Below are 24,757 nucleotides of genomic sequence, written 5' to 3' on the forward strand. Positions count from 1 at the left end.
AGGGGTACCTCCCCCTGCGGCTGGACCGGCCTCGTCACGCCCCCATCGCCCCGCGGCAGGGTACCTGGGGTTCCCCGAAATCCCTCCAGGGCCGCGGCCTGGGCCCCTAAGCTGGGCCTGAGGGTACGGTTGCTTCCCCCCCAAAAACCCTTTGTCCCCCAACCATCTCGGCCTGGCAGGGGCAAGGGCGCACCCCTGCCCCTGGAGTGGGGGGGGGATGCGGCGCAGTGAGTACTAGGGGAGGGGCGAAGCGAGATCAGCAAAGAGATGGGGCCCGGGCCCAGGGCCAGGGAGGAAGGCCTTGAATGGTAGACTCAGGAGTTTAGCCTTCTGCTGCGTGGGGGGTAGGAGAAACGGGAAGCGGTTTTAACAGAATGCTGGGGTCATAGTCGGATTCTCATTTGGGGAAGGGCTCTGTGAGCAGGCAGCAGGAATGGCGAGCTGGGGCAGGACGTCTTGACCTTCGCGGTAGCCCACCTCTCCCCTGGCGAGCTCATCAACTCCTGGTTCAATTACATTCTACACTTGTGTATCTATCCTCTGGCACCTCACCCCACCACTTGTCCAAGACAGAGCCCCATATCACTCCCCCAAACCTGGCCTCTTATGTCCCTGTCTCAGTCTGGAGCCAGACACCTGGGAGTCATCATAGCCTACCGCTTACCTGTTCCAACCAGTAGATCACCAAGTCCTGCCCATGCTGCTTCTTAAATATCCCTGGAATCCATCCACTTTTTTCTGCTTCTCTGCCCCTCCCTTGGCTCAGGTCACTATCTTCTTGCACCTGAATTGCTACAGCAGCCTCCTCATTGGCCTCCCAGCCCCGTGCAGCCTCATTGCCCTCCCGCAGGGCCCCCACCCACTTGCTTTTCTCCACCTGGTGGCCAGAGTAATAGTTTAGAAACACAAGTCCAACTGGTCAGCTCCTGCTTCGGAATCTTCCATGGCTCACCAGTGCCCTGAGAATAGATCTCATCAGGCCCTCCATGACCTCAGTCCTAATCACCTGCCTCACTCCTTTCAGGACTTGGTTCAATGCCCCTTCTGCCAGAAACACTCCCCTATGAGCTCACTGCCCAGCATGGGTTAGCAAGTCCTCTTAGGAACTTCCTTGAAGTGAGCATCTGTTTACCTGCCTGTTCCTCCTCTGGACTGGGAGCTCCTGGAGGGCAAGGACCATGCCTGATTCATCCAGCACAAAGCCTGACACGTTGCTTAAAAGATGTTTGTCGAATGAATAATTAATTGGATATGGCAATTAGGGGGTTGGATGTGTGTGGTTGGAGCTCAGGAAAGAGGGCTGGGCCAGTGAGACAGTTTTGGGAGTTATCCGAAGGGACCCATAGTAGGGCCATGGGAAAGGCTGAGATAACTTCAGGGTAAATAAACAGGGGCTGAGGACAGAACACTTGCTCTTAGGGGGAAAAATTTCTGTACCAGGTAGGATCAGTTTTGACTTAGATAACAGAAATTCCATGTAAGAGCCTCAGGGAAGACAGTCCTGGGCTGGTATTGTAAGCAGATGGGGTAGGGGGTCCCCGAGGAAGAGAACCAGATGTAGCATTTTGACATAAGAGAAGCCATTTTTGGCCTAAGCCGTTTTTGTAATCTAAGCCTGGCCACAATGCTTGTCCTTGAACAGGTCTCAGTAATTAATGATCATAAGGGAACAAAAGAATGCAGGAAGAAACAGCTGTTATCAGGTGGAGAAATAACAATAGCAAAGATAATATAGCAGTTGTAAAGACTCCCATTCTCTTTGAGTACTTCAGATTAGCCTGAAGTACTTTCTTAAAAGAGCTGTTTTGCAGAATTTAAACCCCCTTCAACCACCAGATCAACTAGAACCTGAGGGATGATGTTGATCTTTTCTGACCCTTCTGTCAACCTTTGCCCCAATTCTATGATGTGTACACTGCCCAAGCCTCTTCACGAATATGCATGTACCCGTAGCTTAACACTTCCCCAATTTTGCCATTCGGGGAGACACTGCTTTGGGAAAGATCCCCAGTGTTCTCCTTACTTGCCTCAAGTAATAAGTGCCTCCTTCTCCCACTCTTTGGCTTGGTTGGGTCTTTTGGCTCAACACCCACCAGCAGGTGAACCCAGTTTTGGGGTAACAGTATGGCAGCTGTGCTCCACAAAGACCTCCCAGATGTGGCTCTTTCCACTCACTACTCCAGCCACTTCTGGATTTGACTCTTGTTCTCGTGATTCAGGATGGTGGCTAGAGCTCCAACCATCACATACACATTCCAGGCAGTGGGATGGAGACAAGGATGAAGAAGAAGAGGGCAAGGATCTGCACCAGCTCTCTTTTAAGGAAGTTCCCAGAGGCGTCACATGACACTTCCACATACATCCGATTAGCTATAACTTAGTCACATGACCAGACCCAGAGGCAAGAGGAGGCTGGGAAATGCAGCTTCCATTCTAGGCAGCCACATACCCAGCCAAGAACCTGGGGACAGTTAGCTGACTCCGCCATTGAAAGAGAGGATAGAGGCAGGGGCAGAGCACTACCGTGTGCCAGGCTCTGTGCTAGGTACTTTACGTATCTTATCTTACCCCAACCTGAGTAGAGGCTATTATTATCCCTGACTCACAGAGGAGGCTTGGAGAGTTAAGCAACTTGCCCAAGGACACACAGTGACAGAGCTGCAATCGAAAACTATCTTATCCCTACACCCCAGGCTGGCTGGAAAATCTGGAGAGGGTGGGTCCTAGGAGCTGCTGGAAGGAAATCTTTCAACAAAGGAGGGCTCACCCAACAGTGTCAGAGGCTGACAGGCCGAGCAGGATGTGGGCTGAAGTGTCTGCTTGGATTTGGCAACAAGGATGCCACTGGTAACCTTGGCAAGGGCACCTAGAAGTGGGGGTAGAGGCTGGAGGCCAATTGTAGAGGGTGGGACCCAGAGGGAAGTGTAGACTGGTCTTTCTGGAATGGTGGTGGCAGTGAACGGAGAGCAGACAGAGCAGCAGGGAAATGTGGGCTGCGAGGAGGCAGAAGAGGAGCGGGAGAGAGGAGAGGCGGCCTCCAGGCTGGGTGAGGTGTGATTTCCAAGGAGGAATCCTCTGCTCACTCGGGAGGGAAGGGGACAGTAGGTGCACAAGCAGGTAGATCTGGAGAAGGAAGGGAGGGAAGAAGAGGGAGTTCCTGTCTTGTAAAATCCGAGGGATGGCTCTTGGCCGGGGAAGAGGGCAGGAGGCCAAGGGCCTGAGGAGAGGGAGGGGCTAGCTTGTGATGTTCAATATGGTAGCCACTAGCCAGCCACACCTGGCGAGTTAAATTCAAATGAATAAAATAAAAAATTCAGTTCCTTGGTTGCATGAGCCACATTTTAAATATTTAATGTCCACATGTGAATACTACATTGGACAACACAGTTAGAGAATGTTCCATCACTGGTGTTGGACAGCACTGGTCTAGACAGAGCATGGTGATGGGGGTGCCCAGAGACCCTGCTTGGCCGGAGGGTCATGCCCACAGCAGGGTCCCTGGAGGATCCTTCCACACTGTCTCCAGTCAAGACCTCCCTCCCCTCTTTGGGATTCCATCCGATCTCCCTCCTGGGACAGCCAGCCCCTTCCTCACCCCTGCTTTCATGAGGCCACTCCTGGGGTCTCTGCTTGTCCCAGTGCCAGGCCTTTCAAAGCGGGGGGAGGGGCATGTAGAGGACTGGGAAGAGCTCCAATGATCGGGGCTGTGCCAGGACAGCGACCCGTGGATAGAGGTGAGCTGACGCCCAGCACTGCCTCTGCATAAGGGTCAGCTCACCACCTCCCACGGAGAGACCCAGAAGGATCTCAGAGATCGCTCAGCTTAGCCCCGTGTTTCACAGCTGCGGACACTGGGTTTCAGAGAGGGCTGGGAAGAAAGGGCAGAAGGCAGAGGTTTGAACTCATTCACCAATCCTTTTATTATACTCCAGCCCTTGATTTCCCAGACCTTGTGTTCAGACAGAGCCGGGCAGGCCTCGGGAGCTGGGGCTGGCTCACAGGCAGAGAGCCCAGGATTTGGCTGAGGCTCCCACCCTGACCAGAGGTAGCTGAGTAAGGATTCATCACTAGAAGGGGCTGTCCTGGCCTGACACACTTGAGGAGAAGCACATCCCCACAGAGGCGGGATGGCATGCACCATGAGTCTGTGCCTGGGGGTGTAGGTGTGTTCAGATGGTTGTGTTTGCAGGGCCCAAGCTGTTCAAACACACAGTGTGGATGGGAGGGGGGCTGTGCGTGCGGGTGAGTGTGCACGTGGGGGGAGAGTGCATGAGACACCGTGTGGCTTGTGAGCACACCACACACCTGCTCAAGGCCCGCACCTGCCGGGGGATGCCGGCCCCAGCTAAGTCTGATACCTGATCAGGAGCGGTTCTAAAACTTAGGTCCTGAAAACGACCTGAAGAGTTTGCTATGCTTGCAGACCATGTGACCAGACGTGGAGTTTCTGGTTCAGGAGGTCTGGGGTGCACCCAGTTGCTGGCACTGCTTTTCTTTTTTTCTTTTCCTTTGGCCTTGCAGCCTGTGGGATCCTAGTTCCCCAACCAGGGATCGAACCCAGGTCCCTTGGCAATGAAAGCGCAGAGTCCTAAACACTGGACTGCCAGGGAATTCCCAGGTGCCAGCACTGTTGATAAGCATCCCAGGGAAATCTGGGGCCAGTAAGAAACAGGGTTCAAGCAGAGCTCCAACAGAACTTTCTGCGATGCTGGAAACGTTCCATGTGGTTCAATAGGGCAACCACAGCCATATGTGTGTATTCAGCAGTTGTAATGTGGCTATTTGAGGAACTGAAGTTTTAATTTTATTCAATCTTAATTAATTTAAATAGTCACTGATGGCTAGTGGCTGCCATATGGGAGAGCGGAGGTCTGGAGACATGAGGGAGTAGGATGGACGGACAAGGGCCCAGAGGGAGAAGCGTAAAACCCCGGGCCAGGAGTGAGTGAGGCCGGGGTGAGGCTCCCTTGGGGGCTGCAGAGTTGGAGCCAGAGCCCAGCACTGCGCAGGTCTCTCCCAGAGTCCACCCTGAGCTTCCGGCAACCTGGTGTCTGCCTGGCTGAGAGGGAGGGAGCGCTCCTGGGGAGACCCCTCCGCCCTGGCTGGGACCCCACCAGGCTCCCCGCCTACTGTGTCCAGTAGGAGTGGGGGGCGGAGGTCAGGACGTCTTCATGTTCTCCTGCAGGACCAGGGTGGAGCTGGTGGCCGCAGGGTCGCGCTCCCCCTGTGTAAACATTGGGGGGATGGAAGTCATCCCCGGGGAAGCAGCTGGTTCCCGGCACAGACACGCAGGCCTGGGGCCTCTGAAGGGCTGACTCAGGGAGTTCTCTTACCGTCCCTGGCCCCATGTCCTCCGCGTACTTGAACTTCTTCTGCTTGTAGTAGTGCCTCCTGGGCAGGATGTGGAGCAGCAGCAGGTCACAGAGAACCGTCGCCTGAGGGCGGGGGCGGGGCGGAGAGCGCAGGGGATCTGGGGGCGGCGGCAGGACCCTCCACCCCCCACCTCAGCCTCTGCTGACCGCGGGGGCCAGGTTGAGTCCTCTCCAGACCTCAGGTCCTGGTGGGGACGAGGCACTGCAGGCCTCATCCCACCTCTGTCCCGCCCCAGCTCTGGGCCCCAGTTTCCTCAGACATACTGTGTGTGGGTCTAGGGAGGTGGGGTGGGCTCAGTAATAGGGAACAATCTCGGTCAGGTCTGGGGTGGGAGACTTGTTGCTGAGGTGTGGAAGGGGAGGGCCTGACCCCAGTGCAGTGACCCCATGACCTCAGCACTTACCACCCCAAAGATGCCAATCCCAGAGCCAATGGTGGTCATGGTGGGGATGATGTCAAACTTGCCAGCCTGGTGGCAGGGCCCAGGGGAAAGAAGGGTTAACAGTCAGAAGGGTCTGGTGGAAAAGGCCTTCCTCAGGAGCCCTGAGACCAGGCCAGGGGCCAGGGGCCTTCCCCACCCTCCACTGCTAGCTGGTCCCACAGCATGCTGCCCACGGCTCTGGCTCTGCATGGAGACCCAGGTGCTGGTCAGGAGCCCTGGGTTTGGACATTGGCTCTGCCCTCCCTGGACACAGGGAGACGGTGAGGGAGGTGTGGTCACAGGCTGGAAAGCCCTGCCCTCAACAGCACCTGGGTCCCCTCTGTATCAGATATAGAAGTGCTGAATGAGGCCCAACCAACTTCCTGTCGCCTCTAACCACAGACACCCAACAAGCACCGGCAGGAACCGAGAATGTGTCTCTGGCTACCCCTCACACTGGACACTCACCTTGCCGTCCACGAGGATGTCAAAGCGAATCCCAAACACCTTGAAGAGGTGCCGGTAGTTGGTCCCATTCTCCACGAAGTGCCTGGCAAACCTTGGGGAAGGGGAGAGGTTGCAGGAGAGGGTGATGGAGAACTGTCTTGGGTCCAGAGCTCCCAGAGCATCAGGGATACAGGAGCCCTTAGAGGTTCATGAGGACAGCCCCATGCCCCCCAACATTATATAGAGGGGGAATCGCAGGCCTCATTCCAGGAATACTGTATTCAACCGCTGCCCTAACTCCTGATGTCGGCAATTTCCCCAGCCAGTCCTGGCCAGGTGGGCCTCAAGGGAACCGAGAGCCAGGCGCAGGGCTCAAGCCTCTAAGCTCATGCTCCCTGCTTGGCCAATTCCAGGAGAATGGGAGTTTCCTAGGATCCACTGCTCCCCTCCCGGGGACACTTGCTTGGCCTTAAGGGGTTCTGGGAGTAGAAAAGCCCGCAGGACCCCAAGGAAGGAGGCACTGGTGGGGACCCGGCAGGCACCTGAAGTTGAAGCCTTGAGACAGGTTTTTCTCTTCATACAGCCCGTGGAACTCATAGACGGGTTTGCAGTGTCGCACATGCCAGTCCAGGTCACAGTGCCAGTCGATGGTGATGCCTACCACCCCGCCCTACCAGGGACACAGGCCCTCAAGATCCAGGGTTTAGGATCAAGAACTCCTGCCTTACAGCTGGTGCAGCTGTTTTCTGTTTGTTTGAGAAGAGACACTGAGAAGCTGCTTCAGGGTTGAGGTCCTGTCACCCTCTCTGGTCCTGCCTCCCACCCATCACATTCCAGCTTTCTGACAGTTTCTAGAATACACCAGGTTCTTCCTACCTCAGGGCCTTTGCACATGCAGTCATTCTCCCCCCGCCCACCACCATTCCCCACAAGGCTGGTTCTTTCTCATCCTTTGGTCATTTCTCCTGGGAAGCCTTCCCTGACCACCACCCCCAGTCTAAAATATGCCCTTGTGATTCCCTCTGTGTTTTCTTCTAGAACACGTGTCACCTTGTAACCACGCATTTATTTTGTGTGATTATTAACGCATCTCTTCCAAGACTGTCAACTCCACAAGGGTGGAGCTGTCTGTCTCATTTACACTGATTCCTGAGTCACAGCGCAGGAGGCAAGTAAATAGCTGTTGAATTAAAGAGGGAGTCTGTAAAGACATGGGCTGGGAAGAGAAAACCTGAGAAAGTGAAGCTCCTCTGGGCAAGGCAAGGATCAGGGATAGGTGGGCTGAGCAAGAGGAGAGCTGGGTGTGGAGCTGGGCAGCTAGGCGGGAGGCTAGGTGCCTACAGACAATGGTGATGGGTGAGAAGTTCCTACTGGGGGTGGCAGGGAGATGTTTAGGAACAGGGGAAACTAACATTCAGCTTTCTGGTCCTGTGTGTTGCTACTGTGTAAACCCCCTCCAGGGGTTGGCAAACTGAGGTCTCAGGGCCGAATCTGTTTACACATTGCCTGTGGCTGCCTTTGCCCCATAGCAGCTGACCTGGGTAGCTGGAACAGAGACCATGTGACCTGTGGCCCATACTTATTCTCTGGCCCTTTAAAGTTTGCCGACCCGTGTTCTCCATAAAGGCACTGTGGGTGAGTTGTTTTGGTGTGTGATGTCACAGAGAGGGGCTGATTTCCATCCCTGGATCCCACAGGAGCGGAAGATAGGGATCACGAGGGAGCAGGTACCTAGGATGCCTTGGGCCAGGCCACCCTGAAGTGCTGTCCCGTGCCCTCAAGACAATCCCGAGAGACTTGTACTACTATTGCTCCCACTTTACAGGTGCAAAAGCTCAGACACACTGAAGGTAAGAGACTTGTCTGAGCCAGGATCTCAACCCAGTCACACAGGTCTGTGCTCCTTACAAGGTATCGTTTCTCTGGGAATCCCACGTGACTGTGTGCATCTCAGCCTCCAGAATTCCCAGGAAACCTGGGCAGGCACAGGATTTCTCAGGGCCATGGGCCATGGGATTTAAGCTGCTTGTGTCTAATATTTAAAAAACAGTGGGCCCTCGGAAGACACCCAGGTGACATCCGCCTATGGCCATTCATTCTGGGCACCTCCTCTGTGCCAGGTCCATGCCAGGCCCTGCTGAGGACACAGGCCTGAACCACAGGGGCCCCCAGTATTAGGGGATAGATCTATATATATGCTCGGCCCACGCTAGGGACTGGGTGGGGTGCGGGGGTTAACTGGGCCTGAAAAGTCTTTTTTGGCCTGATGATCTGGGGACCCAGCCCTCCCCACTCGCCTGGCACCATACCTTCTCGGCCAAGGTGCTAAAATTCTGGCCTGACTCTTGTACCACATAGCCGAGCTTGAAAACTGGGCACAGTGGGTGCAAGGTCTTGTGATAGAGGCAGGTCTTCATGTAGGCGGCATCTACCTCCTCCACCAGGTTGCGCCTACAGGGGCAGAGGGCATTGGTGGTGGCAGCATGCCAGCTGGGAGGGCACCCACCATGCCCGGGAGCTCTGGGGACCCCTCCCGGGCCCTAGAGATGCCCCTTCCCTAGCCCTTGGAGACTGAAGGCAGCCCACCCCAGGGGCCCAGCCCAAGCTTCTGCCTCCAGAAGGAAATCAGCATGAGTGCAGGGTGACAGAGGTGACAGGTTGAGACCAGCTGGAGCAGCCTCCGAGAGCCGCCTGCATTTCTGCCCGCTTTTCCCACAAACCTGGTGACCTTGAAGCGTGGAAAGCTGATGCTGTTCTTGATGAAGAGAGTGAAGTTCTCGGCCTCTCGGAGAAGGGCAGGGCTGGAGGAGACGGCACTCACTCACTGCCCCCTCCCCAGGAGTCCTTCGTGTGCCTACCAGAGCTGGGCTTGGTGTATGGGGCTGTGAGAGCCTATGGGATCTTCCTGAGTCACTGGAGGGGTGGGCATGCCGTAATGTGGACTCTCAGACCCCTTGAGCAGAGGCTGGGGCATCTTTGGCCTGAGCGGCACAGATGGGGTGAGGGTGGGGTTGGAAGAAGGGGGGACAGAGCACAGATCCAGATGCCCCTCTAGTCTGGGCTGGGGACCCTGCTCCCAGCTCCCTGGAAGGACAGGGCATTACCATGGGATGTTGTCATCCACCTCCACGGGGCACCAGCCAAAGATCTCACACGTATGCACGATGTCGTTGAAGGCCACACACTTGCCTGTGCGGATGCCTGGAGCAAGGGTGCAACCCCTGGGTGTCCACCCCAAGCTGGGGGTGCAGAGGAGAACCCCCAGACCCCACTCCTAGGAGCCCCCATTGATGGGGTGCCCAAGAGCAGAAGCCTGGCTGGTTCTGGGACAAGGGAGGCCAAGGTCAAGGTGGCGGGAGGAGAGAGAGCAGGAAGGACTTCCTGGTGGAGGAAGCCTGGAGCTGACAGGCTGTGGAGGGGGACAGGGGGACAGGAGGAGGCCGACCTTACCTTGGGCCTTCCTTTCTGCCTTTCCCGGGGTGCAGCCACTATTATTCGTGCACGTGCCCCCTTCCGGGTTCTGGGGAAGGGGAGAGCTGCTGACCCCAGGCCCCCTGGGTAGGGTCCTAAGAAGATCCCCCCCACCGCATGGCCCTAGGGTGTGGGGCAGAGTCTCAGACCCCTTTGGAGTGACCCTTACTCACAGCCTCCTTCCCCCAGTCCCCCCCCCAGGGCCCTCTGGGCTCATGTCCAGCTGCCCCAGTGCTGCTGTCGGCCAGCAGGGGTAGGGGAGGGTGGGGCTTGGGAGCTGGGCAGGCACTGAGGCTCAGCATCCTGCTTGGCACACAGCTGGGAGGGAAGCCTCAGCAACTGCCAGTGGTGGGCCATTACTGTGTGTGAACTTATGCCTGAGATTCCACCACCGTGGTGCCGCAGGAAGCCTATCTGGCTTCCCCTCCAATGCCCAAGGGGACCTCCTCTTCTGTGTTATTTTTCACTGTGGGTCCAAGAAGGGGGGATGGGCAACAGTCCTCACCTCTGCACAGTGGCCTTTGGCCTGCCGGGGGGTCGCGATAAAATTGGTCATGACCACAAAGGAGCTGTCCCCCTGGAAGTGAGAGGCCGGGGGAGGGGAGGGCAGGGCTCTGAGCTGGAAGAAGAGCCCCAGGAACCCAAGCACTGCCCTAGCAAGCCCCCAGAACCCACATGACACCCAGCAGCCTCCATAACCCATGACATCAGACCGGGGCGATGTTACGAGGCTGCTTCCGCCCCCCCCCCCCCCGTTCACAGGGAATCTGAGGCCCACAGAGAGAGAGGAGCTAGGCTGGTCCCACAGGGAGGTGGGACAGAGCCTAACCCAGCTCTGAGCCAGCAAGCCCTGGGGGTGGAAGGTGCACCCCCGAGTCTGCTCACCTGGGCCGGGAAGACATAGTCAGCCACATCCCAGACCTGGGGGCCCAGGCTTGGGAGCTTCGTCACAGCCAGGCCCTTGAGTTTCACAGACACGCTGCTGATGAGGCCACTCGAGGTCTGGTAGCCCTTCTCATAGACGAACACCCACCTGCAGGGGGATTAGGGGGGCAGAGGGGCCAGAGTTGGCCGGAGCCATTCAAGGATGGCATGAGGCTGTGGGCTACCGCCCCTTCCGGCACCAGCTGGACGTGTCAAGTCCTTTCCCTTCCCCTCCCCAGATGCGCCTCTGAGCCACTCTCCGTTCCTAAAGCTACATCTTGGACTGGAGGCTGGAAATCCTCAGCTGCTCCCTCTGCTGGCCTGTGCCTGGAGTTCCACCATTCTTTTCACTATGAAAATACTATTATTGGTTGGCCAGGGAGCAGAGCCCCTGAAGGTCTCTTTCAGAGCCTTTTCCAAGAGTAGCATTTGTTGGAGGCCAAGCTGCTTGGACTCCAATCTTCATCCCTATCTCCTTCCTTCCTGAGTTCTTCCCGCTGAGAAAGAGCAGAGTATGATGATGGCCGAGAGCCTGGCCTTTGGTGCCCAAGAGTCTGGGCTTGAATCTCACAGGCTGTATGATCTGGGGTAAACTAGTCTCCGTTTAGGGCAAGTCCCTCTCTGTTTCAGTATCCTTGTAAAATGTAAACAGTAATAGTACCAATACTACTTAAGTTGTGAGTTAATGCCTGTGAAAGCACTTGGAATGGAAACTGGCATGGGCTAAGCACTATATAGACATTAGCTACTATTATCTCAGCCATGCTGGGAGCTCTTGGGGAGGGGGACTGACTGGAAGGGAAACCAGAGGGGCAAGTGGCCCTTCGAAGGGCTCACAGCATCTGGCCCCAGATGAGGCCCTTGTGGGTGTGGGTCAGGCTGGAGGCTTCCCAGGTTTCTCAGGAAATTCTGGCCTTCCCCTCCCAGCATCAAGAACCCCTGTTCCTCTGGGTTCTCCACTTTCAATCTGGGAGGTTTAGTGGGGTCAACCTCCCTCCTAGGCCCACAGTGGGGGGCACATGATCAGGGTTTGCCAATCAATGTTCCATTGCCCTAGCAACAGCAATGGGTCTAAGGATGGGCTCACAACCCCGAGGAGTTTCAGCAACGCGGCCAGAATTTTTCTGGGAATTACTGGGAAAGAGACATCCTCTCTGTTGGGTGGCTAAGCAAGGTGTGGTTAGTCATCTGTGTTACCTCACGAAGAGAGCAAGCCTGAGAATGAAGCCAACTTAGAGAAAAGCCAGGCCAGTAGATGGAGAGGGGCAGACTCCTGACAATGTTGCTTGAGCACCTGGATCCTGCCATACCTGAAGCATGTTGAAAAGTCACTTCTGGACTTTTCAGTTATACAAGTTAATAAATTCTTTTCCTTTATTTAAGCCAGTTTGGGTTTGGTTTCCGTTGCTTACAAGTGAGAGTTCTGGATAATACTTCTCTCCAGGGTGTGGTCCCCTTCCTTCAGGAAAGAATCTTGGTGATTCATTGTAACTCTGTGTGTGTGTGTGGTGTGTGTGTGTGTGTGTGTGTGTGTGTGTGTGTCCATGGTATCCATCAGAGTGTGTAGCTGTGTATCTCCAAGGCAAATCTGAGAGCACACTTGTGGCTGTGGCTGACTGTGGGGAGGTGTGTTTCTGCCCCTGTCACCCCTCACCCTACCTTTAGCCCACCCGTCCAAAGCAGAGCTCAGAGCCCCTCTTCTGTCCCTCAGAGCTCAGGACCCATGACAGAATTCTCCAGGCCTCCTATTCCCAGTCATCACTAGCTCTCTGGGGGCTGTCTCCCTGCTCCAGGCTCCAGGAAGGCAGCCCACCAATGTCCTCCTCTAGTCTACTCCTCTCCTTCTCCAAGCCCCCTCGCCCCCCAAAGCCTGGTGCTAGAGCCCAGACAATCCCTCCCAAGCTTAAGCGTGGTCACTGCTGCCCCCTGCAGGTCTCAGATGGCAACAGCTGAGGCATGACAAAGGCTCCCGATCCTGTGTCCCGAGCCTGCCTGCTTCCCTCCAGCCCCATCAGGGAGGGCGGGGCATCACCTATCCCCCCACTCTCCTTAGGTTCCTTCCTCCAGGAAGGCCTCTGGCTCCACGCCCAAGTTTGAAGTTGCTGTTGAGGGGGATGATGGGGAGCTGCTCCGTATTCTGAACACCCTGCAGGAGAGAGAGGTCCGCGGCCTGCCTCTTGGGCGCCCCCCATCCCTGACATCCTAGTAGCAGCGTTTCTCTCTTTGCTCAAAACCAACTCCTCACCGTATAGATAGAAAAACTGAGGCCTGAGGGAGTGTCCCTCCCGAGTCAGAGGCAGACCCAGGCTCGAGGCTCCCCAGCCCAGGACCCCGGCCCCTCCACTGAGCAGCCTGGCATCAATGTGTCTGCCAGGAGCCACACGGAGGCTGGGCCCTGGGGCTGATGTAACCATTCCAGGCTGTGTCCGTTCCCAGGGGCTGTCAGTCCTGTGGCCCAAATCTGACATCAATGACCTCGGTTCTGATAATACCAGAATGACCATGGCGCCAGGCCTGTCCCTCCAAAGCCATGCTCACCTTGACCTGGTCTTGTGGCCAACACCCCAGAAAGGCCACCAAGGGGGCCTGATGCCAAAGACACCGGCATCTTCAGAAGCCCCTCCCCTTCCAGAAATTCTCTTTCCCATTCTCTCCTCCTCATCCTCAGTAGTCTCTCTTCTTCCACAGCCCCTTGTGGAAGAGGTCACATGGTGGAGTGGCTGAGAGTGTGGCCTCTGGAGTCACAGAGGCCGAGGTTCACATACCAGCACCGCCACTCACCAGCTGTGTGGCTTCAGGCTGAAGACTAAACCTCTCTGAGCACTAGATGTCTCAGTAAAAGGAGGTGAAGGCACCTACCTCAAAGATGCTGATCGTTCAACAAATATTTACAAGCAAGGCCCTACCCCTCACTGAGCCGTGGGCTGGGCTCCAGGAAGAAAAAGAGTCTAGGTGATTGTCTGGAGGATGTTCCCATGAGTTCTTTTTAAGGAAATTAACACAGTGCTTGGCATGCAGCAAGCACATAATAAATAATCCTATTTATTTACGGTCTCTGGTCCTCCTTCACCAATTCCTCCTTAAATGTTGATCTGCCCCCATCCTCTGGCTTCCATTCTCAGCCCAGGCAGAACCCTCAAAGGCACACTTTGTCTCCGATTTTTTATCTCCACTTCTGCACTCTCCTCCGAGATTCAGTTCCACACATTCAGTCATTCAACAGATATTTATTTATCGGACCCCTATTATGCGCCAAGGAAAAACAAACCAAAATTCTGCACTCAAAGAACTTATATAGGGGCTTCCCTTGTGGTCCAGTGGTTAAGACTCCGCGCTCCCAAGGCAGGGGGCCCAGGTTCGATCCCTGGTCAGGGAACTAGATCCCACGTGCATGCCGCAACTAAGACCCGGCGCAGCCAAATAAATAAACATTAAAAAAAAAAAGAACTTATATAAATGTTGAATCTCCAACTGTTTGGTGACACATATTCCTCCCCCCTGCTCTGCCTACCCTCCCACCCCCCTCCCAGACATCTCATAGGTACCTCCAACTTAACTTGACCCTTTGGAAAACAGTCTGGAAGTTCCTCAGAAAGTTAAACATGGAATTACCATTTGACCCAGTAACTCCACTCCTAGAACCAAATACCCAAGAGAACGGAAAACATGTCCACATAGAAACTTATACACAAATGTTCACAACATTATTCACAAGCAAAAAGTGGAAACAACCCAAATGTCCAGCTAAGTGTGGAATTTCCATACAATGGAATATTATTCAACCATTAAAAGGACTGAAGAACTGAAACATGTTACAACCAACGTGGATGAACCTTACAAACATGGTGTTAAGTGAAAGAAGCCAGACACAAAAAGGCCACATATTGTATGATTTTATCTATATGAAATGTCCAGAAGAGGCAGAGTAAGGGGTAGGGAGGCACAACGGGGAGTGATTGCTAAGGGGTATGAGGTTCCTTTTGGAATAGTGCAAATGTTCTGGAATTAGATAGTGGTGATGGTTGCACAACTTTGTGATTATACTAAAAACCACCAACTTGTGTATTTTAAAAGGATGAATGTTATGACTTGTGAAATCCATCTCAAAACAAAAATTCAACTGGACCAAACTGAATGCCTCATCTTCCCACAGAACTTGCTCCTCTGGTGCCCTCATCCTGAAGGACGGCGCCATACTTACCCCAACCCCCAGGCTCACAGCCTGGACATGGCACCCTCCCTCTCATGCCCACATTCTTTGCATCCCTCCATCCTTCCCATCTCCCCTTGGCTTTCATCAAAGAACCCAGAGGGCTTCTTGTGGGGAGGCTGAGACACAAGAGGAGCTGGGGCAGCTCTGGCGTGGGGCAGGGAGGACAGGTCGTGTGGCTGGTGATACAGGGTATAGCCTTGGGCCACATGCTGTCGGGCAGAGCATCTTTGGAGAGAGGCAAGACCAGACTCCGGGCCCAGGAGGGACTGAGTTCAGAGCTGGGGCCCACACTGGGGCTCAGAGGTTAAGCAACATGCAGTCTGCAGACAAGTCAGGCTGATGATTTATGTCTTTAAGTGTTTTGACTGAATCACCAACCTCTAAAAACCAAGAGATGTTCCTTTCACCCATAATTTCCAATTTCCCGCCACTCTTGAGAAGTCAGGAACTCTGGCCATGCTGGGCACATGTCCTGATGCAGCAACGGTGGGCAGAAGCTGAGCTGTGGCCACCCCCAGTGTGGGGCCCACTGGGATGATGACCTGTCTTCCATGCTCGCTGCTTCTGCCTTGGCCTCACCCTCTCCTCTCATCACTGCTGCCTCTTCACAGCTGTCCTGCCTCTGGCCTCCACCCCCTACCCCAGCACCTGCCTGCCCTGGGCCTTCCCCTGTTAGACACCCTTCCATGGCTCCCCACCACCTGCAAGAGAAAGCCCACGTCCCTCAGCTCAGCATTGAGAGGCCTGAGCCAGTGGCCCTGCTCACTCTTCCACCTCCTCTCCCTTGTCTCTATTCAGGCTCCCTCAGCCTAGCCCTAGTGACTCTTTGGGTGTTCCTTCCCTGCCCCAGGACCTTTGATCACACTCTGCTTTCCAGCAGGAGTGGCTGGACCAAGGTGGGTACCCAACCAGGCTCCACCAGTCAGGACATTCCCTTTCCTTGGCCACAACGACTGGTTCTGGGATGGGCACATGACCCAACCACAGCCAATAAGAGCTGGACCTGGGACTTTGGCTGGAACTCTGGAGGAGAAGACACTTTTGTGCCCCAGGGCTGCTGGTGGCCATTTTTCCACTCTGAGGGCAGAGAGCCTGCCTGAGAATGAGGCCTCCACAGAGGAAAGCAGAGCCGAGAAGATCCTGGCTAGCTTCCTTGGAGAACCCAATGGGACCAACCTGAATTCCTCATCTTCCCATAGAACGTGCTCCTGCACCCTCATCAGGGAGGATCCAGCCAGGCCTGAAGCCCACATTGATTTTTCAGTTACACAAACCAGTTAATACCTTCATCCTTCTTCCTTTTTAATCCATTTTGATTGGATTTCTGTCCCTAGGAACCAAGAAGTTCCAGCTAATTCATCCTCAGCTTCTCTCTCTCCCCCTGCCCACTCTGTACCCCACCTCTGTCCCAGGGAACCTGACACAGGCCTAGGCACAGAGAAGATGCTATGGAAGTGTCCCTGGATGTGTCTCTCCCAGCAATAATTTGTATCTCTCCTTATCTCTGATTGGTGCACTCCAAGATCAGAGGCATGTGATTTCATGAGCTCTGTGTAGGGGCGCACAGGAGGCCCAAGGGAAAGCCAAGAGCAGGACTGCCTGGACTAGAGGCCCCAGGCCTTTGCTCAAGGCTGGTTCCACCACTGTGCCACCTCCTCCAGGAAGTCTTCCCAGGCTCCCCTCCCCAAGTGACATCCATAAATCCCCTTGAGACCTTCCTGTGTGTGCAGCCAGAGCCCCCCAGGCAGGGACATATCCCAGCACACCTCTTGTATGGGCCTGTGAGGTCATGGATGACAGCCCACTGCCTGCACACCTCCAGCTACAGAGAGCTCATCACCTCCCAGGAGACAGCTCTAACAGCAAATTAACCATCCCAATTTGAGATAAAAAGAGTGACATCTTAGCTCAGGCTGCCAGGGCCTCAGGTTCGCTCCCTCCACTTGCCCTCGACTTCCCGGAAGATTGTGACTGACAGAGAAAACAGCCTCAGTTTCCCTCCTCGGAGTCTGTTCGGGTTCTCAGCATCTCAGCTTCTCTGCCTCTGTCTCAGTAATTCCCTCTCCATATCTGAGCCTCAGGGCCTCTCTCTTCATCTGAGTGTTGTGTTCCAATGTCTGTCCCTCTGTCCAGTTCTGTCTCTGTGTCTGCCCACCCCCCATCTGGACTATCTCTCTGTCTCTGGGGTTGGGGTGTCTGGCTCTTCTATGCTCCCCTCTGTACCCCTGCAATGCCCACAGAACCAGAGAGTCTGACAGACAGTGGGGGCCTTGGGAAGGGGGGGTGGTAATTAAAGAAAGGCCATCCCTCCTCAGGAAAGGGCAAATTATTGAGCCTGCGGACAATGTCTTTGGAGGGGGTCCCCTAACCCCTGCTCTGTGGAACAGCTGGGAAACCGAGGTCTGAAATTGTAAGACCAAGTGCAGGCTGGGTTTGGTCAGCAGCTGCGGGCGCCTAGCTGAGCGGTCAGTGCAGCAGTGGGCAGTGGCCAGATGAGGGCACCAGAGACAGCAGGAGTGGAAGCCCCAGCTGGAGTCTGGGCGTTAGTGGGTGTTTCCAGGGACTCTGCCTTCCTCCCTCTGCTCTGTGACTTGGGCAGGTCAGTGCCCCTCTCTGAGCACGTTTCCTTTCCAGGATATCAAGACCAACTTTGGAGTCACACAGCTGGATTCAAATCCTGGTTCAGCCTTTTTCTAGCTGTGAGAACCAGGCTAAATCATCCAGTGTCTCTGAGTCTCACCGACACTGAGGAGGCCACGTCCATTTGGAAACTGAGCGCACTGTCTTGGGAGAGAGGAAGGGAAGGAGGGAGGTCGTGAGGTCCCCGTCACTGGAGGCATGTGTTCAGGACTGGATGGTGGCTTGGGGCATATGCTGCAGCTGGGGGTGGGGTGGGAGGACTGTCCCTTTCCCTCTGACAGTCTGTGACCAACACACAAAAGGAGGTCTGGCGCCGCTCCCAGCGCTGATCCGAAAGCAGAAACAGGGAACCATAGGGGCCACGGTGAGGACAACATTCTCCCAGCCTCTTGGTGGGAGGGATGGGCTGAGCCTGGGTGGGCAAGCTCTCTCTTCCCTGGAGGGTCAGGAGTGTGGCTAATGGTGGAAACACATCGGGGCCCCATTAGAAGGGTTCCCAGAGTCCTTGTGAGGAGGGAAAAAGAAGGCAGAGTCAAGGCTGGGGATCAGGAGGCCCCACTTCTAACTGGGCCTGGATGCTGACTTGCTGTGTGACCTGGAAACCCCACTGCTCCCCGCTCTGGGTCTCTTTCCCTCACAAGCTCAATGACACCGCAGATATCAAATTGGTTTGTGAACAGTAAGGAGGCAGAGTCCGAAAGGTGTCGGAGGGCTGGGTCGTGGCCCTGGCTCCACCCAACCAGCTCTGAGGCCTCGGGGGTGGGATGGATGGGGCAGAGGGTAGGTTGTTTTGGATGCCAGAGGTCCTGGGGGAACCAGGTGGTCACTGGCCTCTTGGTCAGCCCACCCTAGTTTGGTCTCACAGCAAAAACGGGGACATGGAGACCAGAGGCGCAGGGCTGCTGGGTGCCCCAGACCCCCCAGCGGGGGCTGAACCCCCTTCAGTGGCCTTGAGGCCTCCAGGACCCCCCTGTGGAGTCACTGTAAGTGGACATAGTGTCCCTGACACGGGGGCGTCCAGCCCCAGGGGCACCCCCAGGAGCCACACCCGATAGGCTCGTGCCCAGACACACGAGGGCACGTGCAACCCACACAGAGCCCTGGGTACGACGCACACGCATCCACACACCACACACACGTGTAATCACATAAGCACCTGCCCAGACAGCCCGACCAATCTCAGGAAGATGGCCTTTGCACGGGTCCCAGACCAGCAGCCCACAGGGGAGTCCCACCTACTTCTGCCCCTGCACCCCTGGGATGGTGGGACAGGTCCCCCGATGCCCAGAAAGGAGCTGTCATCCCCAGGACCAGAACGGACCTCCCACCTCTGCGTGACATGCCACCCTTAAGGCACCAGGTGTTCTGAATTTGAAGGTTTCTCTGCTCAGGTTCTGGAATAGACCAGGATGCCTTTACTTTAGGCAGGGCAGGTGAGAGCAGGGCCCGTCCCACTCTGGCCTGTAAAGTGGGGGGCGGCCTCCATCTCTCAGGAGCTGCGTGGCTTGGCTGGGAGGTCAGAGGTGGAAGGGCTCTGGCTGGGGCTGGCTGGGGCCTTGGCCTCTGACGCCTCCCACCCCTTGAGGGAACCGTTAGCAGTGAGTCAGTTCCTCAGAGCCCAGAGGCTTTGCCTCTTGTTCACCACATGACCGGAGGCAGGGCTGCCCCTCGTCCCAGTGTCCCCATCTAGGCGGCGGGTTAGCAGGCTTCCCTTCCTTCTGAATGGCACCAGAAGGGCTTGTTAGGAAGCATGACAGGCCATGGAGAGAAAGAGGGGCTCTTTGGGGTCATGGGAAGCATCGCAGAGCCTGGAGGACAGGCCCGGGTTGGGGGCTGGTGCAGGAGGGCAGCAGGGAGGGGGTCCAGACTCACCCAATGACGTAGACCAGAACCACGAGCTGGATCAGGCGGAAGACGACGCCCACCTTCTTGTTGCGCACAAGCACCATTCGGGGGGTGTCGTACTCAAAGAAGAAGGCGGCCAGCTCGTCCTGGAGCCGCCGCGCCATGGTGGCCCAGCTGGGGGCTGAGAACCAAGCCCCCTGCACGGCCTTGGCTCCCGGGGTGAGCCAGGCGTCAACACCCACGTCTACAGCGAAGCTTCTAGGGGTTTCCCAGCCCCTTAGGAAGAGCAGGGTGGGACAGGTGGCGCCAGAGATCAGGAGTCAGAGGTCAGTTGTCAGCATCTGAGTTGGGAGGGAGAGTCCTTGGGTGGTCAGAGCCGCCCTTGGCCCCTGGCAGGCAATGAACTGTGGACCAGCTGTGCCTGTGGACAAATAAATTCCCAAAGATAGATGGGGGCGGGGCCGGGGGGGCCACCCAGGCCCGGCCCCACTGCCCCTCCTGGCTCCGGCTGGGCCCTGCTGGGCCTCCGGAAACGGGAGCTGTTGGCAGGAAACCATGGGCCACCCGTCACAAGGCAACGATAAAGCTGTCAGCCCCCCACGAGCTTGGTAGAACAGAGCTGGGGGCTCAGGCCAGGGCCTGGGTGGAGTAGCCTCAGGCTGGAGCCCTCCCCAAACCAGGGACCCATCTCGTATCCAAACATCCTCCCCACCCTACCTTGGCCCCCAGGTGGAAAGCTCAGTCCCTGGGAGTCTACAGCCAGGAGGGCAGAGAGGAAGGAGGGCTGCTTCCGGTCCAGCTGCCTGACACTTCCTGAACCTGTGGCAGGACCCCCACCCCGCCCTTACAGACCACCTTCCATCCACCCATCCCTTTGGGTCTGAGCTTGGCCCGTGCCCAATCAACCTCAGTGTCGGGCTGGCACCTCCATCCCCCCACCTCTCTTGTCCTGGCCGCACCTCCACTACCCTGAAACCAGCACAGGGTGCAGGAACCCAGACACGGCGAGGGTCGCGTCTGTTACACATCACTGTCGGGCTCCCAGAGCCCAGCAGGGAAAGCCTGACATCAGACTGCCTCAGTGAACACCCCTGGCTGTGCTGCTTGCTGTGGGGGCCTGGGTACCTTGCCTCACCTCCCTGAGCTTGCTTCCTCATCTGTGAAATGGGGCAATAATGGGACTTTCCTCATAGGTAGAGGCCAGGGGATGGGTCCTGACAACACTGAGGACAGAGAAATTGAGGCCGCTCCTGCAGCCCCTGCCCTCAACCCCAACCCAGGCCCTGAAAGCAGGGGTCCTGGGGGCTGGGCTGGGGCAGGTCCTGTGTTAACTCTCCGAGCATCAGAGCTGGAGGCTAACTCCCAACCTCCCTCTCATTTTGCAGGTGAGGAAACTAGAGCTCAGGGAGGAGAAATGAATTGCCCAAGCTCAACCTGCACGGTACAGGAAGCCCCCGCTTGAAGCAGGAAGGTCTCCCTGGCCCTCCCTCCACCCAGACTGGGTGTCCTCGGGGCTCCCTGCCTCCGCCCGCCCCGTTCCAGGCTGCCCCACCCTGAAGGCTGATGGGAGTCTTCTTCCTGGCAGGCCTTTAGCTGGGAAATCACTCTGGGCAAGGAGCCAGGCCCCGGGGCTAGGAATCCCAGCCTCCTGTCTGAGTAGAGCTGCCTTCTAGACAGCAAGGGGCCCCCAAAGAGGGCCCCTCCAGCACCCCAGGCCAATCCCCCCATCAAACAGATCAGCCTCACCCAACACAGAGTTCCCGCCAATCTCAGGCTCAAGGGTCTGTCCGGTGATGCCGCCTTCAAGAGGGGCTGGTGAGTACCACGTCCTGGCTTTTCTAAGGAAAATCCAGAGATGCTGGGAGGCAGAGCGGAGGTAGCCACATCCCCTTGGCCTGGTCTTGACCCCAGACAAATGGGCCTGTCCTCTTCCCAGCTGACCTCATGGCCCTTGGAATAGCAGGCGCTGGACATGAACTGTTTGCAGTGGGGGTGGGGTGGTTGCTGACACCGTGTCTGAGCCATCTCTGTGCCCCCCTCCACCCACCCTTCTCAAGACAGCACATCACACTTGGGAGGGTGGCAGGCAGTAAATTGGGGGGGGGGGAGGAAGGGGAGGGGGAAAGGAAGGAAGGAGGGAGGGAGGTGTGGAAGGAGGGAGGGAGGGGGGATGAAGGAAGGGAGGGAGAAAGGGAGGAAGGGAAGGAGGGAAGGAGGGAGGGAGGGAGGAAGGAGGGAAGGAAGTCAGGCAGTCCTTCTCCAGTCTGTGTCTGTGCCCTTCACTCCGTCACCATGTTCTCCTTCTCCCCCGCCTCCTCCTCCTCTTTCTCCTCCAAGGAGCTAGGCTTGCTGACAGACAGATGGACCAATGGACAGACAGACTTGCTTGGAGCACACACATGTGCTCCTGTTATAGCCTCGGTTCTGACCCTGACACTCAGAAAACAGGATGCCCCGGAGGACAGTCTCATTTGGGGATGTTATCATAACCAAAAATGTGCCCAAAACAAGAAGAAATAAAAGCAATTACATTTCTTTCCCCAAATACCTTTTCTTGTGAATCACTCTGCGAGAGTAAGACAGGCAGCTGATAGGGTCAATGTCCCTTTCACTGGTTCTAAAGTGCATCTTTCCATTGAGGCCTGTGCTTTCCTGCCCTTGGCCCCCACTTCAGCATCCCCAAGGACAGATATCCGTGTTCGTTTTAGGCATTTTGGGAAGTGAAGGAAACCTAGAATTCTGCAGGCTTTTCTTTACAGCAGCCCCGTGATGTAGGCTCAAGAATTGCCATTTTACAGATAAGGACACTGAGGCTCTGGAAGCTAAGGGCCTTGGCCAAGGTCACACAACGATTAGCTCCCATATCTGCTGGTGGCCGGGAAGGAAGCTCCCCAAAGTCTGAGATCTTGGCCCAGAGCCCACCCTAAGACTCCAGCCCTTCAGAGCCGCCAGACCTGCCTTATAAGCCCAAAGGCCGGATGGCCTGAGCGGGTACTGGGCCGGGCCTTGTAGGGAGGCAAGGCAGTGCTGCCAAGCTTGGCCCCAGGATGGCCTCCCCTGCCTGGCTAAATTTAGCCACTCTGTGAGGGTGGAGGAGGCCTGTGTGCCTATCCTGGAGGCCAGCTCGGGCCCTCAAGGAGGTCGGCACAGGCTCCAGTGGGTCTCCTTGGCCACTCAGGGTCCCAAGGTTGCAGGGGCCACGCCTCTGCCCGGAGAGGAGGTCAGTCCAAGCTCCCACACCAGCTGGTCCGGCCTCAGTGTCCACACAGCCTCTCAGACGCTGGCTGGAACAGGGCCCTGGACTGGCCTAACTGGACAGTCTAGGGGAGGGCGGGGGAGGGCGGGCATCCATGGGGAGGCCACTACGGGGGTCCCCAGGCTGGCTTCTCCCCACTGCCCAGATCTTGCATGGCTTCTCTGGCCTCTTCGTCCCCTACTAAGGGTCTCGATCTGGCTGGAGCCCCTCTGCCCGAGTGTCCGAGGCATCACAACCCCCTGGTTCTCCTCCATGCTTTTGGGCCGTCTCCCCTTGGTCCTCAGCCTCTTCCTGCCCCTGGAATGTGGGGACTCTTTGGGGCTGGCCTGGGCCACTGCCCCACAAACACTGCGCACACACCTGGAGGCCCGCCCCCTGCCGACGCTGAAGCCGCTACACCTACAGCAGCCGCGTGCCTGCCACCTCCTCTGGCTCCCACCTCTTTTCTCTTTCTTCTAAATCAAACTGCACTAAGGTAAAATACACATGCAATAAAACGTACCCATTTTAGGCACACAGTTTGATGAGTCTTGACAAATGCATGGAACTCCCCTCCCCAATCCCTCACCCTTGAATGTTCCCTCCTTGCCCCTTTGCTGTCAATCTTCCCCAACTCCCAGCCCCTGGCAATCACGGATTTGCTCTGTTGCTACAGCTTTGTTTTGCCTTTTCTAGAACTTCATGGAGGTGGAATCACTCAGTATGGGCTCTTTTTGGTTCTGGCTTCTTTTCCTCAGCACCAGGGTTTTAAGCATCATGCATTCTGTTGCATACATGGGTACGTTGCTTTTTATTGCTGAGGCATATTCTGCTGTATGGACATGCCAGTTTGTTTATCCTTCCCCTGTTGATGGACATTTGGGCTGTTTTCAATTTGGGGCTACAATAAATAAGCTGCTGTGGACACAGGTTCAGGTCTTTGTGTGGACACGTCTTCATTTTCTGTTTTTGCCCTTCCATTTCTCCCAGTGCAGCCCTAATGGGCATTCATCCCTCCTGGGAGGGGTGCAGTGTGGGGGGCCGTAGGAGCACAAAATCCTGGCCTCTGGAGGGGGCAGGGGGAGGCCATGGGCATCTTGGTCACTGCCATCCACGAGCCAGTGCGAAGCGTGCCGGGGCTTTCCCCGGAATTCCCTCTTGGGTCAGCGGCCGTGAGGTAGGAAACCTCTGTTTACCTTGGCCCACCGGGCTCCATGCTGTGGGCTGGACAAGGCCGGACTTGGGCAGGGCTGGGTGGGGATGGAGGCAAAGCAGGCCTGGCCACGTGCCCCAGAGGCTGCCAGGAGCGCTGGAGCTCGCCTGCCTCCTATGTAAGCCCTCCAGGCCCATCTTAGCGCCGCTCGCTGCCTGTCAGGATGAGGGCCAGCTTGATGGTCAGACTTTCAGAGGGCCTCAGGCTCTTTATCTGTAAGACGGAGCCCTACGCCCTGCCGGGCCCATCTTATGGAGCTGGTTGAGGACCCGGAGACGAGGCAGATGAAAAGGCTTTGTGATCTGAGATGGACCTTGTTCAAGAGGGAATCCTTCTGCCCATCCCCGGCTCCTGCTGTGCGCTGTGTGTCACATCCTGTCTCCTAAATAAAGCCTGGGAGCTCCGAAGGGTGGGTCCTGCCTGTCTCCTCTGGTCATGGCCTGCTTCCTGGATGTGCCATCCTTGTATTACACGAGGCCCTGTGCTCAGAAGGGACCTGCACTTGGTGTATTGTTCTGCTGCCACTGTTAAGAAATTCTTAATTTTTGAACAAGAGGCTCCCCATTTTCATTTTGCACTGAGCCCCACAAATTATACAGTTGGTCCTGCCTCTGGCCCTGTGGGCAGGGCCTGAGTCCCCTTCCGAGGGCAGTGAGTCCTCCTTTCAGAGGAGGAAATGAGGGAGGCAAGGGAACACGGCTCTTCCCTTTCCAGAGCTCCCACTTTTGGAGGGCAGGGTCACCTGGGCGAGTCAGGAATTAATGTCAAGCAGCCTCACAAGGCCCTGGGACAGTGTGAGCCTCAGGAAGCCTCGGGGAGGTGCATTCGAGCTGGGCTGGGAAGGACAAGAGATGGATGGTACCTCAGGGAGACGCAGGACCCCTGGAACAGCCAGGGCTGGGGGCCCCTCTGTGGGGAGCAAGTGACCCCTGATATTCAGTCTTCAGACCCAGCCCTGCCCCAGAGAGTGCTGGG

General features: G+C 56.3%; 1 protein-coding gene across 2 annotated transcripts; it reads right to left on the reverse strand.

Annotated features, from left to right (window-relative positions):
- Positions 1–2,228: 2,228 nt before the first annotated feature.
- On the reverse strand, positions 2,229–21,132 carry P2RX1 (purinergic receptor P2X 1). Of its 2 annotated transcripts, XM_036836309.1 has the most exons (14): positions 21,081–21,132; positions 19,362–19,755; positions 10,598–10,745; positions 10,218–10,289; positions 9,692–9,761; positions 9,346–9,442; positions 8,962–9,042; positions 8,551–8,692; positions 6,784–6,911; positions 6,263–6,353; positions 5,777–5,842; positions 5,334–5,435; positions 5,131–5,224; positions 2,229–2,866 (listed from the first exon to the last, which is right to left on the reverse strand). In XM_036836309.1, exons 2-13 carry the CDS (start codon positions 19,496–19,498, stop codon positions 5,159–5,161), a joined length of 1,200 nt encoding a protein of 399 aa, XP_036692204.1. In that variant the 5' UTR covers positions 19,499–19,755; positions 21,081–21,132; the 3' UTR covers positions 2,229–2,866; positions 5,131–5,158. The 2 variants fall into 2 exon arrangements, with proteins under 2 accessions (XP_036692204.1, XP_036692203.1); XM_036836308.1 differs by lacking the exon at positions 2,229–2,866 and having other exon boundaries at positions 4,790–5,224.
- Positions 21,133–24,757: the final 3,625 nt, after the last annotated feature.

Source organism: Balaenoptera musculus, chromosome 20 (assembly GCF_009873245.2).
Source record: "Balaenoptera musculus isolate JJ_BM4_2016_0621 chromosome 20, mBalMus1.pri.v3, whole genome shotgun sequence".
Taxonomy (NCBI): domain Eukaryota; kingdom Metazoa; phylum Chordata; class Mammalia; order Artiodactyla; family Balaenopteridae; genus Balaenoptera; species Balaenoptera musculus.